The sequence below is a fragment of the Anas acuta genome, chromosome 7, assembly GCF_963932015.1.
Source record: "Anas acuta chromosome 7, bAnaAcu1.1, whole genome shotgun sequence".
Lineage (NCBI taxonomy): Eukaryota > Metazoa > Chordata > Aves > Anseriformes > Anatidae > Anas > Anas acuta.
The window spans coordinates 17,354,619-17,372,082 of NC_088985.1; the positions used below are offsets into that span (position 1 = coordinate 17,354,619).

General features: G+C 39.9%; 1 protein-coding gene across 8 annotated transcripts in view; it reads left to right on the plus strand.

The window, feature by feature from the left end:
- Positions 1–9,126: 9,126 nt before the first annotated feature.
- The window catches only part of PPP3CB (protein phosphatase 3 catalytic subunit beta), a 51,707-nt gene continuing 43,369 nt past the window's right edge, over positions 9,127–17,464 (plus strand). For 2 of the 8 annotated variants that reach the window (XR_011098683.1, XR_011098682.1), the window contains exon 1: positions 9,127–9,583. Coding sequence is in view for 6 of the 8 variants with exons in the window: in XM_068689590.1 (XP_068545691.1) it covers positions 9,514–9,583 (70 nt within the window). In the remaining 2 variants the exon portion in view is untranslated. The remainder of the gene's footprint in view (positions 9,584–17,464) is intronic. The other 6 variants (XM_068689592.1, XM_068689596.1, XM_068689590.1 and 3 more) reach the window with 5 other exon arrangements.

The window sequence follows — 17,464 nt, forward strand, 5'->3', positions numbered from 1 at the left end:
CTTCTTACACCCTACTATTCCTAAAACAAACAAACAAACAAAAAAAAACAACAAACAAAAAAACTTTTTCACAGAACATTTTAACCAGTTTAATATCTTGAAACTTTTGACAGTTCTACTGTTCTTTTTACTAATTATTTAAAGAAATGGAGCATTATTTTACTGAAACAGCTGTTTGATTAAGGTTCGTTTCCAAGCAGGTGGAACTGTTGGTCTCCTTGGCTCGACGTGGACACATGATAATGAGCTGCAAAGTTCCTAGCTGTAGAAGGTACAAGTCTGCTTATAGGAAGTAGCTCCAATGCAGAGGTGGATGGTTGCATCACACACAACTGATGGAAACATTCCTGTTGCAGCTGCAGCTTTCTTGTTGTACAAAGTTTATACAAATCATATCACTCTAGACAGCAGTCCCTGTTTATTTTCAGCTTTACTTATTAACCTTTAGCAGTCAAAGTTATAGTAGACCCAGGATCCAAATGAGGACATAGGTAGGTATTTGACACTTTGTGTGGTATACCTTTAAAAAAAAAAAATCAGGTCACAAAGTGAGGCTTAAGTAGCCTTGAACTCAATAATTACCTAAAACAGAAGTCCACTGAAACAAATCACAAAATCACACCTTAAAGAAGCAAAATGTAGAATGAAACATTTGCAAGTAAAGAAAATGTATATGCTTAGATTTTTATTAAAATATTATAATCCTAGCTACTGTGAAGGAGGAAGTACACTTCCAGATTGCTGTGCAGAATAATCCTGAGGTGAGGCAACTCATTTTAATCATACTACCACTGGTGTTATCCTTTTTTCTTTAAAAGGGAATTGTGTATTGTTTTTACTCTGTCATTGTAGTTCTAGCTACCAGGTTTCAAAATTGATTTGTAAATCACCTGTGTATATTAATTGCTTACTATGAAATTAACTGAACTAGAGGCCTGAAATGGACAAACTGGAACGTTAACCTCTGAAATATTTCCATATTGAGCAGTATGGTAATATATCAGTATAGAAACAAACTGAAGTAGATTCAGCAATACATTTAACCTGGGAGAGAACGTGAACCTGAAGAAATAACATCACTTCATTTGTAGCTCATGCCTGCAATCCTAGAGACATTAGTAAGTTAAGTGCAATTTGACTAACTGGTAGCTTTTCACTTTCTTTAGTGATATTTATTGGCTATTTGAACCCTACTAAATCAATTATGTATTAGTTAAATAGCTCATTAGAAATCACTGTTGTCCATAAGAAGGGTGAGGAGGAAGCTTCAACTAGGAATTCAGCAGCTATTTTGGAACAGTCCCTTAAAGCTTATAAACTTTGATGCAACGTAGCTGTGGTTTTCTTTCTAAAGTAACTGTCACTGGCTGCAGAGTAGGTTAGTGAATATAATTTAAGTTAAATTAAAAAAAACATCTTAAATACATATTTTGAAGTTAATTCCCATTCTCAAAAAAAAATCCTGGTATTTGATTTCTCAGTGTGTTGTAATTCATATGTAGACCTGGATTGTGGGGTGGGGAGGAAGAGCAAAACTAAAAAAAAACAGTGATTTGGTGTTATAGCAGTAGCAAATGTGTGTAAATACAGTTTTTTCTGTATGTGCAGAAGGAGCTACCTAGCAGTTATTTCTTTTCAAAGCAGCAGAGTATGTGCACGCTGTTTATAGAAATCATGTTCGGATCTGCTGAACATCTGATTTGTTCAAGTGGAGCATGTGCTGGAGGGACTTACCAGTCATTCAATTCAAGTGAACCGTGCTTTAGAGAAGTGAGCTACAGAAGCGTGAGGTATGTGCCTGGGCCTTCCTAAACAAAGGCTGCAGCACCCACATTAAAACACATGGTCTTTGGGAAGAGGGAAGGAACCGTTTAACTTTCTGTTTCTATTTTCTGTTTCTTAACACTGCTGACAGTGACGGTTAGGGAAAGAAGTATGAATAGTAGAGAGCGTTCCCAATGCATATTCTGCATTTCATGTCACTAACGCATTTACATATTTTTCGCAGTGGGCATGAACTCCACCTTTTTTCATGATTGACTAACCTGAACTAGGCACTGAAGTGAAGAATGAAAGGGAATATCTGTGCATCTTTTGGTGGAGGGGATCAGGGTGGAGGTGTGGGGAGAAGAGAAGGAAGGAAAAAAGCAGGGGTTGGGTGGATTGGAGATGGAGGAGAAATAGACGGATAGGTACAAGAACATTTATGCATTATGTCTCTTCACTCAGAAGTCTCCATCTTTTTGGAGAACACTTGGGCAATTCAGACAGACCCACTACTTTCTTTCAAGGGATGGATTCCTGGACAGAGCAGGTCCTTAGCACTGGTCTGCTGCTGAAGCTTTTGAGAAGGGAAGACTGTAGAGAGTAGGTGATGTTCTTTATAGGACTTTAATAATGTTCATGCAGCTGTAAGTTAAACTATGCAGAAACATATTACATACCTCTGCTGGATGTATAAATAGTCACTGGGCAAACAGTGTAATAATCAGGTTAGTGTTTATATCAGCTGAGGCAAAGACAAAATGTGCTTATATTTTTACAGATCCCTCACTTGCACTAGATGTGTTTTGGAATTGCCTATCACTGTGCTGTTTGCTGCTTAGCACTATGGGTAGCAAAAAGCAGAAGTTAGATTTCTATCACTGCATAGTTCAGAACCTTTTCAAGCCTAATTAGACATGTCTGCAGTGCTCCTTCCATACCAGTTCTACGATTACTTTCAACAATGGAATTAGCTTTTTAAAGCTTAGGAAATGTTTTAGAAGCACATTAGATTGGCTTTGTGTTGTTGTTGTTGTTTTTTTTTAATTATTTTATTTTTTTCATTAAATCCTATTGCACTACCATTGAAATTATTTTATATCTGCATCATTCTTCTATCAAGGAATTTTAACACTTGAAAATAAAGCCCCCTTAAAAAGTTTAAATATATATATATATATATTTAACTTATATATATATATATTTAATTTATATATATTTATATATATATATTTAATTTATATATATATATATATTTAATTTTTATATATATATATATGATGGAAAAATATCAGCTAAGACCAGTTACACAGTTGCTTCAGAACACTGCAGAATATGTTTTGTAGTATGTTTGTGGAAGCATATACAAATGGATGAGTTCAGCTGAAGAAATCTAAACTTCCTTAATGACATCAACAATTTTTTTTTTTTAGTATTCATGCTTGGGTGAGTGAACATTGAATAGACTGTTAATCTTCTTGCTCATTAGTGTATTTGTAAATTAACTTGAACTAGCTTTATTGCAGGATGTTTACCTTAAATTTAGGATGGCCTAGTCCCAGATAGAGAATCATAGGCTTTATGGGTGTATATGTTATTAATCAAAATAATTAAACATACCTGAGAAAAGTGAGTATAAATTACGCTGCATTTTAATAATCAAATCTGAGAATAATTTCATACTGTTAAAATGTAGTTTAACTTTTTTTTACTAGTCTGGCGAAGTGATTTTGATGATGGTCTACAGTTTCATATCATGTAATTTTTTTTACTCAGAATTTGTACTAATTGCTATGTGATTGTCTTTTGTGGGAATTCCAGACAACAACTGCTGATTAACTATACAAGGTTGCGTTAAGTAGATTAAAGCATATTAGAGCATGTGCATGTTAACATGCAATATGTGTGAAGTGTAAACAATATCTGAATGCAATTAACTTGCTTTGATTTATTAATCTTGACTTAGTAACTTTGGATTACTTGCTGAAATGCTGCACATAAAGCTAGTTTAATGAATGCTTGTTTCTTCCTCTCTTGTCTGACACGTTGATAAATATTTGTAGAGCATAGCTTATATGTTATTTGAAAAATTTCTGGGTTCTGCTTGCAGTGAGGCTACTTGTTTTATTACTTGAAAATAATTTGCTTTCAAAATCCAGTAATACCAACACAGCATACTAAACTTTTCAGTTTCTTATACAGGTTGACTGATTTTTATTTTTATTTTTTAATACAATATATGTTAGTTTAAATACAAATAAGTGTTATACCATTGAGTAAGCTACAAGTATTAGAAATCCAGTATGTATTCTTAAATATATTTAAGAAGAAATAACCAATTGTTCATGACCCCATGTATTAATTGTTTTGAATTGGGTGAAACAATCTGTAACTAAATTTTCCATTTGTTTTGGTAGTTCACAGTTTCTCCAGATAGATGAAAAAGGCTCCGTTGATGTTAAAGAACCATTTCAGCTCTATAGGCTGGTTTTGATGGACTTCCATTAGAGGCTTGAAAGAAGCGATGCTGTAGTTGATATAGCAGTTAGGTGTTTATGGTACCTTAATCATCCGAACATGGAGGAGGGTCATCTCAAGTGATTTTTCATAATAAACTGCTGATTTGAACACAATGATATAATTTATGTGAAGAGCCAAGACAGTGCAGATCAGAAAATAAATGTAAAAAAAATCTTCCTGCAGTTTGAAGGGGAAAAAAGCCCCTATCTCTTTAGTGGCTTTATAAATTTCTATTTGTATATAAACTTATTGGGACAAAATACATAGTAGAAAAGCTTTAATCATCATGTGGTATTATTCTGGGATATCCTTTTCTTCATTCATTTAACTATTAGTCATACCCTCAGGTTTTCCCATTTGTGAGGGTTATTTTTTGCACAATTTTATTTAAGCTATCCAGTCCCAATGGATCAATTAATTCTGATTAATGCATATTAATATTTAATGGTATTTGGTTTCAGTAGCTTGTTTAAAAAGTTGCAGAGGGGTAAGATGAAGGCATAGCTGCATGGGATTTGGGATTTCTCTTATCTATAGGACATCTTGTACATGGATCAACACGACTCATTGAAGTAGGAATTCTCAATTTTATATAATAGTTACATATTAAAACATTTTACATTATAGCTTACATATAGTAAAGCAAAGTGTTTTCTAATGATATTCTCCTATATGTAGGCCTGCTTACCTTTTAATACTTTGCCAGTTAAGTCTCATGCTTGTGAAGGCTTTAAAAAAAAAACACACCAGAGAGAACACAAAGGAGGGCAGCAAAAAGCAGAGTGAACTCAATTTTCAGAGTGAGTAGAGGTGACTGGCTCATAGTCTATTAATATCATCAAGGTAGTAAGATAAATGAAGAGAGGGAATTGCTTAGTCTCAGGTGGTAGGAGAAAGAGCAATAGCTTAAGGCTAAGGAAGGAAAAGTTTGAACTAGATAATAAGAGGGGGAAGGAATGCTTTAAGCAGAGCAGTTGAGCAATGTTTTGGGAAATCGAAGGAAGAGTTTGAGGTACCTTCACCTGAGAGGTGTGAGATTTAGAGTTGTGGCTGAAACATTTTGGTAAGAAAAACATCACCTAAAATTCTAGAGTCGAGCTATGCAGGTGGTGCAGGGTGGATTGCCTCAGCTTTTTTTTTATTTTGCATTTGTGATATGATGTCAAAAATGAGAGGGGCCTTGACCAGCTTTTAAAATGTAGCCTATTTCTGCAACCAGTTTATAGAGCTAACCAGAGAATGAAGGGAATGTGTAGGGAGTGCAATAGGCCAGAACTGTAGTAAAGTTGCTTGTAATTTATACTATAAAGTATCTGAGGACATTTTTTGCTTTTTAAGTCAGTGCAGTTTCTCAGTATCGGATGAACTGTAAAACCTTGTGGCCTTTTTTTTTTTTTTTTTTTTGGGGGGTGCCGGACAGCTACATTGCTGGCCAAAAAGTTTTCTTTGTCCATGATGACATACCATAGCAGCATGGAGAGGCCAAAAATAAAAAAAAAAAATCCATTCCCATTCCAAGTCATTAATTTGTCTGACATTGGCAACTAGTGTATTGCAGTGATGATCATTTTATGATGCTGGAGAAAATGGCCTAAGACTGTGCTTTCAGCGTTTTAGAATGATGCTGTTGTGTTATGGGCAATAAGGTTTGCCATAAAAACTGTCTTTGGACAGCAGGGAAATCTGATGTCTTCAGAGAAAACTTCACATTGAATACTTTACAGTATAGCAATGTGTCAAAATGTATTTAAAATGTGGCTTGTTCTGAGTCAGTCTCACAGTTTATATGAACCACAATACCATTTCTGGCAATTCAGAAAGGATGGTTTCTAACAGTCACTAGTGAGAGTCAACGAAATGGAACAACCTCTTAAAAGTTTTGAAGTTTCTCTTCATGTTATTCTCCTGCTTGTAGCACATCTTTCCTTCTCAGACCTGGTTTATCTCTGCAAGATTTGCTCTATGCATCTTTCTCCTGGGATCTGGAATATATCTCTCTCTCTCCTGTGATTCAATTTCTTTCTTAGAGTTTTCAAAAAGTCCTCGTTGGGTAATTAGATGATTCTGGGACATTGCATTGTGCCAGTTTTAAAGATATATGGCTGTTACAGTCAGAGGGGACTGTTCTGATCATCTGACCTCTTGCATGAGATGGATACAGAATTTCACAGTCATTTTTATGCCTAGCTTCTGTCTGAACTTAAACATCATTTGTTGTCTGAGGTGACTATTTACTTATTTTTTACTGTATCTTTTACTGTTTAGGTATCAGAAAATTCTAGGTTTTAATATAACACCTTTTTGTTTAACAAATAACTCTATTTCCCATGGTGTAGAAAAAGATGGATTGGCTTGATCTTTCCCTGTACTTCTTGCTGATTTTTTTTTTTTTCTCTGTAACAAAAGCAGTTGCTTAAAGCAGTAGTCCATTGCAGGCTAGAGGAAGATTTAGTATACCAGTTAGAATAGCAATTGGCCTTTTTTTTTTTTTAGGTATTAAAATGTGTGGAATGAAATGGCCACTTGGTGGCAAAGTGGAATGGGAAATAAAATGTAATTCTGTTTTTTTAGAAATGCTTTTGTCTGGCATTTATGAGAGAGATGTGGTAAACTGTTGAGTTTATAAAGGCACGTCGACTTTTACTTGCAAATCTGTGTTTCTATTTGTCATTGTGTTGCTAACTTCCTATAGCGATAACGCTATTTGTAGTTCATTGAAGACAAGCCATACAGAATCAAACAGCTTTGCTTTCACCATGAAGTTATGTTAGTTGAGCTAGGGCAATATGGATGCCCCTTCGAGAATCTCTAGCAGATTTAGAGATGACACAACATGAAAGCTTCAATGGTAAGCTAAAGGGCTTGGGCATAATTCTTTACTTCACAGAATCACAGAATTTCTAGGTTGGAAGAGACCTCAAGATCATCGAGTCCAACCTCTGACCTAACACTAACAGTCCCCACTAAACCATATCCCTAAGCTCTACATCTAAATGTCTTTTGAAGACCTCCAGGGATGGTGACTCCACCACTTCCCTGGGCAGACCGTTCCAATGTCTAACAACCCTTTTGGTAAAGAAGTTCTTCCTAACATCCAACCTAAAACTCCCCTGGTGCAACTTTAGCCCATTCCCCCTCGTCCTGTCACCAGGCACGTGGGAGCTTCTGTGTTTCTCACTAATACAGGTTTTGGCATTGTCCTAATGAAAAAGGCACTTCCTTTGTATTTTAATAAGGCAAGATGGAATATATTAAAACCAAAAAATGGACAACAATAAAAGCCCAAAGTAAACATGCTAGCTAACTTCTCTATCTGTTGTTATTCAAAAATAGTCATTCAAATTATTATTTTTAATGTTTTAAAGATACATGGTTTATAGGGAGACAATGCCATTCGTCAAGCCAACCTGATGTATTTGGGCAGTGGGGTACAGCAAGCTTTCTCTGGATGAGCCTTTTCCTCAGGTGCCAGGATAGCACTAGAAGCATTTCAGTTTGCAAGGCACTCTGGAAGCTCCTCCTGCCACACCATCAGAATAAAATAAAACTGTGCTAAGCTTTTTCCTCAACCAGTATTCTATCAGCTCCTTTTACTTCATACCCCAAGGGATAAAGAGGCATGTTGGCTGCAGGCTCATGAGAGAAGAGAGTAACTGAGAGGCATCTCTTTTTGCAGCAGCACTTCAGCTACAGAAGTAATTCCTGACAACACCCAGCAAGGTCTCAGGTTCCCTGTGTTCAGCATTGTATAGACAACTGAATTTATTTCAGCCTCTGTTTCACATTGTCAAACATTGAAACTGCATTTATTACTGAGCTTCTCTTGCTACTAAATTCACTGAACAACACTGAATTAATTCCCCCCCTCCCTCTTCCAGCAGATCTACTTTAAGCTAATTTTAAGTCAATTGGAGCAGTGTTTGCTTACTGCCCTTCCTCTCCTATGCTCTTGCTGCATATTCTGATCTTATGGGTATGGATGGTGCTGAAGCTAATGAGTTTTTTCCTATTTAAAAGCCATGCCCTTTAAATTGGTTGTACAATGACAGACATTTGCCAAACATGGGGTATGAAGTGGTAATTCCTACTACTGGAAAACATAATGGATAAATAATGGTTAAACGTAGAATAGTGGTCCAGGATTTCTTTTGTGATTCTCTGTCCCAGCTCTCTGTGTGCATGCACACATTTTACATGGAATTAATAAAGTTGTGTTTTCAAAAGCTGTGTTTTGAAGGCTTACATGTTCCATTAACAGATAAATAAGGACTATAATTGTGATTCTCTTAAATTTATCAACTGCTTCTCATGAGTGTGCCGGAGTGATTTGCTTATCAGAAGTTTGCTCATGTAATTTAAGAAAAGGAGGGGAGGGCACAATCAGATCAGCTTCCTGTATAAACTCTCAGTTTTGAGGTATTTTTGGTTGTCAACCATGAGCTTTTCATGCTGTACATGCCAGATACCTCCTGTCATCCTTGCTCTTGCCGTGTTCAGGTGGAAATGGAAAGCCCTCACAGGAGCCTGTTACTGATTTATTGTGTCAAGTGGGTACCACAACTCAATACATTTTACACATTTTCTTTATTAATAGTTCAAAGCAGCAACTCCATAGATAGAGAATGGTTTAAATCTTCCTTCCCCGTCACCGCTGCCCCCCTCGCCGTGCGGGGCCGCGGCCGCCTCACAAAATGGCTCCCCGCGCGCTGCCCGGCGCTGAGGGGCGGCCCCGCGGAGCTCTCCATGGTGGCCGCGGGGCCGGGCCGCGCCTCCCCTCCCCTCCCCGGCCCCCCGGCCTCGGCCTGGCCCCCTCGCGGCCCGCTGGCGGTGGCGGCGGGGGCGCTCCGTGCCGGCGGGGGCCGCGGCCGCGCCGCCCCTCCCCGCGGCGGAGGCGCCGCCCCGGCGGGGATCGTGCGGTGGCGCGGGGGAGTTTGGCCACGCTCCCTGCCGGCCGCGCTGGCGGCGCGGGGAGTTTCGCCACGCTCCCGTAGTCCCCTGGCGGGGCGGCGGCGCGGTGCATGCCGGGCCCGAGGCGGACCGACTGTCCCCTGGCTGCGCGAGGAGCTGCGAGCCGCGCCTGCCGCCATGTTCCGCCGGGGCCTGTAGGCGCCCCCAGCCCCGCCGCAACGCCCCGCGCCCCTCTCCCCGCCGGCCCGGGGGCGGAGGAGGCGGACGAAGGCGCCGCCGCGCCCAGCAGCAGCCGCCAGCGGAGCCCGGCAGCGCCCAGCGATGTCCGCCAAGGAGGGGAGCAAGGTGCTGCTGCTGCCGCCGCACGCCACCAGCGAGCGAGCCGTCAAGGGTGAGGCACCCCCGGCACGGCACCGGGGGGTGGGGGGGGGGATGGGGGACACGGTGCGGGGCCTCGGCCGGGGGTGGCGGGGGAGGCGGCCGCTGTGCGGGGCTCGGAGCCGCGCCGGGGCCTGTGGGGGCCGCACAGCCCGCGGGTGGGCTCCGTGGGCCCGCAGCCGGCCCCCCGCAGCCCCGGGGCCTGGCCCGGTTGTGCCCGCAGGCGGTGACAGCGCGGGGGGCAGGCGGGGGGGAGCCGCTGCCTCCGCTGCTGCTGCTGCTGCTGCTGCTGCTGGGTGTCGGCCTGGCGCTGCCGGTGCTGAGGAGGAAACTCGCCGTGGTCTGTTTCTTCCCGGCCTCCCCGGTGTCAGGGTCTCACGGGGAGGCGTTAAAGCCGAACGCTGTGCCTCGCAGAAGTGAAACGTCTGAGAGCAGATACAGCCCTGTCACACCAAGATGGTCATGGGGCCGTAGAACATGATCCGTGCTCCAGAGCATGCCGTGTGTCATCATAGCATTTTGAGGGGAATATTCCTTTGCACCTGAAGTGCTCTGAGCATTTCTTGCTAGGTCTACGTCTCCAGCAAAGAGGGTACCATTGGTTGCACTTTAAAGAATTCCTGGTTTTTGTTTACTCAAATTGCAGATATGCTCCCAGAGCTCTGATGTCACCCTGTATTTACCCATGACAGTGTGGACATCGGTGTGAGGCAGCAGACCTGGGCAATCAGAAATTCATGGCTGTATACAAAGCGGCCTGTTTTTCAGATCAGAATTCCAAAGAACACACAATCTAACCGATTTCACGGGAGAGGAGATCTGTTCGTTTAACTTAATAGGGGTTCTTGAGAAACAAAGAGGATGTTTTTGTCTTTAGCAAGGCTTAATCAGGGCCTTGGAATCCCATAGTATGTTTTGGAAATCAGCGTGTTTTCCAGTAGGCTGGAAACCTTCACTTGCAATAAGTTGTTACTCATTTTGGATTGCTTAACTTGTTGATTTGTTTGAACAAATTGCGAGAGTAAAAGTAGAAAATGGTAGAACTAGCCTACTAGGAGCTTGTATTAATTTGTGCTGTTGGTGTGAGACTGTTACTTTCACATACAGTATGGTGTTTGGACTTGCTGAATGCTTGTACCTTTACAGCAATCCCTTGTAACAAATCTAAGTTTCTCAAACAATGCAGGAGAGCTACTGGTAAGTGATTAGCTACTTCAGAGTGCACTGGAATACCTGCTGATTTCCCAAACCTTAATAGTTCAGCTTATTAAATGCTACCTATGCATCTGGTTGTTAAAAATGGTAGTTAAGACCTGCTTCATTCTGACAGGATTACAGCCTGGGGTTACAGTATTTCTTTGGACCTGGGTGTGTGGGATACAGAACTCTTGTAATCAGGCTTGATATCGTCATCTGACATAATTACAGCCAGTTAAACGTTCACATAGCACCATTTTTCTGTTCTTTCTGGTGACCTGTCCTGTCTAGAGCTATCATGCTGAATCACTGGTTTCTGGAGAAAGCCTGGCCAGCTGTGCGAAGCTGTCTGTGTTCCTTGTAGGAAGGACAGGTTTTTCCACCACCCCCCATGAGATGCAATGCAGTTTGAAATATTTTTTTAGACAGCAACCCCAGGGGTGCAAGATTGCAGGTTATGTCAGCGCTAAGCGGGAGTATCTATGCAACAGAAATACATTTGTTGAAAGCATGTTAAAATGTGACATCTCTGTTCACAAATAGATGTGTTACCTCTCACATACCAAGATATGTTCGCCATGCTCCTACCTATGGTATGGTGAACAGATCACAGATGGGCTGGTATGCTTTTAAAACAGGTGGGCCCTCTGCTTTTGTCAAGACAACGCTCTATAGCAGGGGACCTAAAAGTATTAATGTCTTTTAATGGAAACATGTGGACTGGGTGGGTTGCTGAAAGTGTTAAAGATGAATTTAAATGGTTAAATAATGCCATTTTACTTCTTGAATGTTTATAAATCATTGTTGAAATAGGTGATTTTTTTTCATAAGTATCAAGTTATTTATTGATAGGTACTGAAGAATTTATTTACTGTAATAAGTTTTTGAGATTCTTTTAAGGGAATAATTTTTCATCAAGAAAATAGAAAGCACTATAGGACAAAAATATATAGAGGTGTTCTGATTTTTTTTCATGCTGCCAGTTCTGTTTTCTGACTCTAGTTGCTGAGGCCTTTCATTTATAATATCTTAGGTCCTTGAGAACAGCTGCAGAACTTGGAAGACAAATGCGGTAACGTTACCTGGTGTGTCTGCGCCATAGAGTATTGGTCATTGTTTCAACTTTCATGGATTAGGTCTTCAACTTTCAGGTATTAGGTCTTCTGGGGAGGAAACATGAATTCAGGATTTAATGCTCACTGGTGTTTGCATTGTTTTATCTCTTGCTTTTATTTTAGCTTTATTTTTCTTCCTCTGTATTACTGGGAAAGGGGAAGAAGTAAGAAACCATCGAAGACAAGAGGCTGTGAGAAATTAAATCCTTAATCATTAATAATACGTGTTGGCAGAAATGAGCTAGAGATGCTCATCCAAGAAAAAAAATGGTTAAATTACTGTATCATCAGTAACTAATCTCTTCTAATAAGGAAGGGTAATAATTAGGATATGCCCTTCCCCATTATATTTTGACCTGTATATTTAGGTATTCATCAGAAGTGCGTGTGTCTGGAAGAGCACCGGAAATGTTATCAGGTATAATGCTCAACATTGGGCATATAGATAATAATATGATAATAAACATAATAATTATATGATAATAAATATAATAATGGTTTTAAATATGCAGTGTATGCAGTCTAGCTGTGTTGGGCTGGCATGCCTTCCACATACGAGTTGTATCATCACAGATCATTGGCTGCTTTTATTAAACGTATATAAAAAGCTCAAGCTGTCTCTGTTCATTTCTCAGTTAAAATGTAATTCGTACTTGAATTTTTTCTTACCAACTGATGGGTAGCTATAGAATTAAAATGTGTAAAGTCAGTTGGTGGCATTTGGTTCCCAAAAAATGTCTAGTGGCAAGGCTTTTGTTGCTGCCTTTAACAGAGATGAGGAAAGGTACATGTCTTCTGGATTCAGTGTTTTCTAAGGTGCCCTCTTCATCCTTGAAGAATGATGCTTAGCATTTCGTTGCCTTGTGGAAGTTAGCACTTTCCTCTATTATGTTCTGTCAAAATCACAGAAAAACCACCTTTTTAAACTGCCACTGATATTTAACTGCCGTATCTGGTTCTTTTCTTTTTTTTATGTTTTGTGATGATCCTGAAAATGGCAGGGGTGAGCCTTCTCTGGCGTTCCTTTGCATGAAAAGCACCTGGGCTTGTGTGACACACCTGTGAGTAGCTATGCGGCAACGTGGTGTTTGGAACACTGCTCTTTGTCTGCTAGAAATGTCTCACCAGGATTTGGGACACAATCTGGAGTGCCTTGTTGCTGAGCTTGTGGAGGTTTTTTGCTAAATTTGAAGATGGTGTCTGTTCTTCTGGAGACGGGAGGCTTCAGTGTTCCTTTGTTTTGGATAAAAGTCATGATGCAGTGTGGTTGGCAAACAGTCGTCGTAGTAACAAAATGATAACTTATTGAAGCAACTATTCAACGAACCCCTAAGAAAAGTAACCCATGATTTAGCCCTGAGCAGGATCATTAAGATAATTAAGATACCAATAGCTACTTTTTTTCCTGCTACATGGATGTCATTGTTAAAATAAATCACTGTAGTATTGAACTTCAAAATATGGAGTCTGAGTTAAAGAAAAAGAACCGGTAAAAGGATAAAGGTTTACAGACAACATGAAGACTGTTTAAAAAATATAGTAAAGGCACTTAGAGTGCCTTTATGCTGCTGGTTAGCAGTGATTCTGAAATAATCCAGGAAAGCAGGAGAGTAGAGAGAACATTAAGAAGTCATGCTTTGAAAAAACATCACAGTTTTTGGTCTGGGAGAGGAAATGGAATGGAACTGAATTTTGACAAGTTAGTGTTTGATTGGCCTTATACTTTCTTTTACATTTCCTGAGAGGGTAATTAGAGTGAATGAATCTTAAACAACAGCAACAAACTCAAACAAGCAAACAAACAAGAACAACATGTAAGCCTTAGTGTCAGTAGGGCCAGCTGGTGCTTGAGGTTTGGGACGGGAAGGCCGGAGCAGAAATCTGGCAGCTACTTTTGTCTGTGTTTGTTATGTAAAGACCTAACAACTCTTTCAGACAAGTCAATTTTTTTTTTTTTTTGCTGAATGGGACTGAAGAATTCTCACTGAAATGTAAGTGGTTTCAGAACATATCAACAATATGAGTGTTTAAAAAAAAAAAAAAAAAAGCCCAAGACCAGAAGATATTTTTCTAGTGGCACTAATGGAGTTCTTTGGGGTTTTTGAGTGCAAAATTGCTCATCTATTTTCCATAGCCTGTGGCATAACTCATCTTCTGAGTCTGAGAAATGGAGCACAGCAGCATTTTTAAAAAGCTCCAGATTGCGCTGAAGAGCTGTAGATCAGTAAGTTTAATTTAAGCAGACTCATAGCACTTGTGAAAGAGTAGACTAATTCAGTCCCTGGCGGAATATAGTATTAAAGAAGAGAAGGGATGGTTTTCATAGAAGGAAATCAAGAGAAATTGTTAGATTTTTTTTGCAGTAGCCAGTAGTCTGATTGATCCAGGCAAAACTGTTCATTGGGTACCCTCATCAGAGTCTTTAAAGTAAGCAAAAGAGGAAATGTCCTCTTTTGGATCAGAATTAATTGGGAAAGATAATAGGTAATAAACTTCCACGCTTGAGGGAGATTAACGTTTGTCTTCAGAAAACAGAGCAAATAGCAAAATAACACTTACTTGGGCTAGTTAACTTCCAGAGGTGTTTCAGAACGTTTTTGTTAGACCGAGTGACTAGGCAGCGAAGTTTAAGAGGCACTGTTGTGATAAACGCCAAGGAGCAGACACTACGAGGGAAAGAGCAGCCCTCGTTTTGGTGAGTGGGGAACTCAGGAAATAAATGGTAGGGTCCATATGGATAGTATTCAGAAAATACTAGCTTGGTGGCAGTTGAACAGGCTGATGGGAATTTAGAGTTTACTGGAAGATCATAGAATCAAAGAATGGTTTGGGTTGGAAGGGGCCTGAGAGCCCACCTAACTCCAACCCCCTGCCATGGGCAGGGACACCTCCCTCCAGACCAGGCTGGTGTCCCTGCCTATGGCAGGGGGGTTGGAATTAGATCAGTTTAGAGAAAGCACCATCATCAACTACATACATCTTGAGTTATATGTGCATCTTCAACAGTAGCGTGTAATTTTTGGTCCCCCTTCCTGCTTTTCTGCTTTTTCTAGAGGATATGTTCAGCAGAACAGAGTGTCTTTTATGCAGGGTGGAACTAAAAATTACAAATCTGAGACTTGGAAAAAGGGTAGATGAGTAGGGGGTGGTGTTGGATATTGCTTACATTGTGAGTGGTATTTAATGGAAAAGATTAATAGGTAACAACTGCTATTTTTGTCTCCCTGTGAAAAGGAGAAAAGCGGTACGTTTTTTCTGAAGTGAGTATAAAAGAAAGGTGAAACACTTTTTCATATAATGTACAGCTAAAATTCTGGAATTCATAGCAATTATATTCATTGAATGTGAAAAGTATAAATGTATCTATTGAGGGTCTGAGCAAAATACTGAAAAACAGTCCTACTTAGTGGTCATAAATATGATGACGCTTACCTCTAGAGGAAATCCTTAAACCACCCTGCTTGGAGAATGGAGTATGGTGAGGAAAAGCACTATGAATCCATCAGTGCCAGAATGACATTTAAGCACTAAATGGCCTTCAAGCATAGCACCCTATGGTCATTTTTATGGATTATCCTCCCATTAATGATACTCAGGCAAATAATATTTTTACTGAGATAAATTTTCAAGAGTATTAACCAAATTAATGGGAAAATTACACAGCATAGAAGGTATTATTATTAGGGCATATCAATTGTTTCATCTGAGACTTAAAATTTTATGGAACTTCTAAGGCTGCAAGTACATGCTATGTAGAAATAAAATAAATAGTGCCTGCGGTGCTTTTGTAAGGTTTCAAGGTTTACAGGGTCATTTTTCTTTGCTTTAAGAATTCTTGACATTGTAGCAAGAGACATGCCTTTAAAGAAACTTGAGTAAAGGGATAATTTTTGTGGCATTTAGGAATAATACCGTAATTCACGAGGAACTGACGTTGCTGAATCTGTGCTTTGTTGTTTGGGATGAATAGGGAAACTTGTATCTTTTGACGACTATTGATTTGAGCTTTCTGGTTCAAGTAGTAGATGGCTGCCCTGTGTTTGTGTTTAACTAATGTTTTCAAGGTTGCAGGTCCATAGACCATCTGGGATGTCTTCATGCCATTTCTTTTCAAATCTGTCCTGCCGAGTGCAAGAGGACAATTGGATCTATTCTGTCCTCATAGGAGTCATGGGTACTGCACTTCTTTGTTCGTTATAGATGTTGGCACAGAGGGGTGAAAGCTCCAGGGACAGGCTGGAAGATCATCTGGGAGTTAGGCTTTGTGCTTCTTCTGAATGTCAGTATGTAAATAGCCATGCTTTTATACAAACCAACACACGCACCTCTGCCACCCTTCCCTTCCCAGCCCCTCACGAAAGCCCACAGAACACAACCAAAGAACAGAAGGAAAAACAGGCTGTGGTGGTAATAAAACAGTTGGCAAAGTGAACGTTCCTGGCCCATCTTTACAGGACACCATAGTTGTGCCACTATGACGCATAGCATCCCTCTCCACAATCTGATACTTCACGTATACCTGCCACCAAGGCGTCGAGTTGTGTCCTTGCATTACGTTGGAAAGGCTTACACAAACACCGTGTCTGTGTTAGTAACCCTGGTAATGGGAACTGTGGCTTGATCTGTGAAACTAAAAACACTCTTAGAAAAATGAAAACTGGGCTGTTGGGCATGCTTTTACAGCCAAAGCTAGGTTTATGGAACATGTCATGGGGTCCTGATTATAGAGGAAAAATGGCTGGTTTTCTTTCAATGACAGAGAAAATAGTTCAGTTTTAAGGCCCAAGGAGCAGAAAATACTTTGGTTGTGGAAGCAGAGTACCTCGTACGGTTGGTCCCTGATGCTTTTTCCTACCATTTGTCTAGTGGCTTTGATCTCATCTTGTTTCATGAGCCTGTTCCAACAGAGTGCCTCTGATACAAGCCAGATTTAACCACCGTTATTAAAATGGGCATATGTATCAGTGTGCTTTAAATTTACAGTATCTACACGTTAGATTTTATTAGCAGCTACTGTTGTACTGTAGCAGTTACTAGGCAATGTGAGATCTGCTTTGGGTCTCGAAGTAGCGTGTTTGTGTTAGGTGCCATACTGCACCTCTCCACAGGGATTAGTATGTTGGGTGAAGTGCTATGCTAATGTAGCTTTGCTGCTTTTGAACCTCTTTACAATGTACTGCAAATATATCCATTCAGCTTGATGCTAACTCTTGAATCTATGTAACATGCTTTTTTGTAAGATAAAAACGTACCAGATGTTTCTAGAAAGTCTGCCTGTAGAATCAGGTTTAGAGAATTGTTTTTTTGCTTTTGATATCTCTGTTCTAAGTAGTACTGCAGTGTAAAGCAAGATCAGTTGTTTTCCTCTTTGCAAATACACGTGAATAGTAATAAAATAATCACAACCTTTTTGCTAACAAAAAAAGAAAAATTACCCACTTTTTTTTCTCCAGGTTTAGTGTTTAAGATTTTGAATCAATATACTTAAAATTACATCATCAATACATATTTTAAAAGCAAAATTGACTAATTTTGGCTAGTAAACAACAGTTTGTTTTAGAAAGTCCGGACTGTTGTTGTGA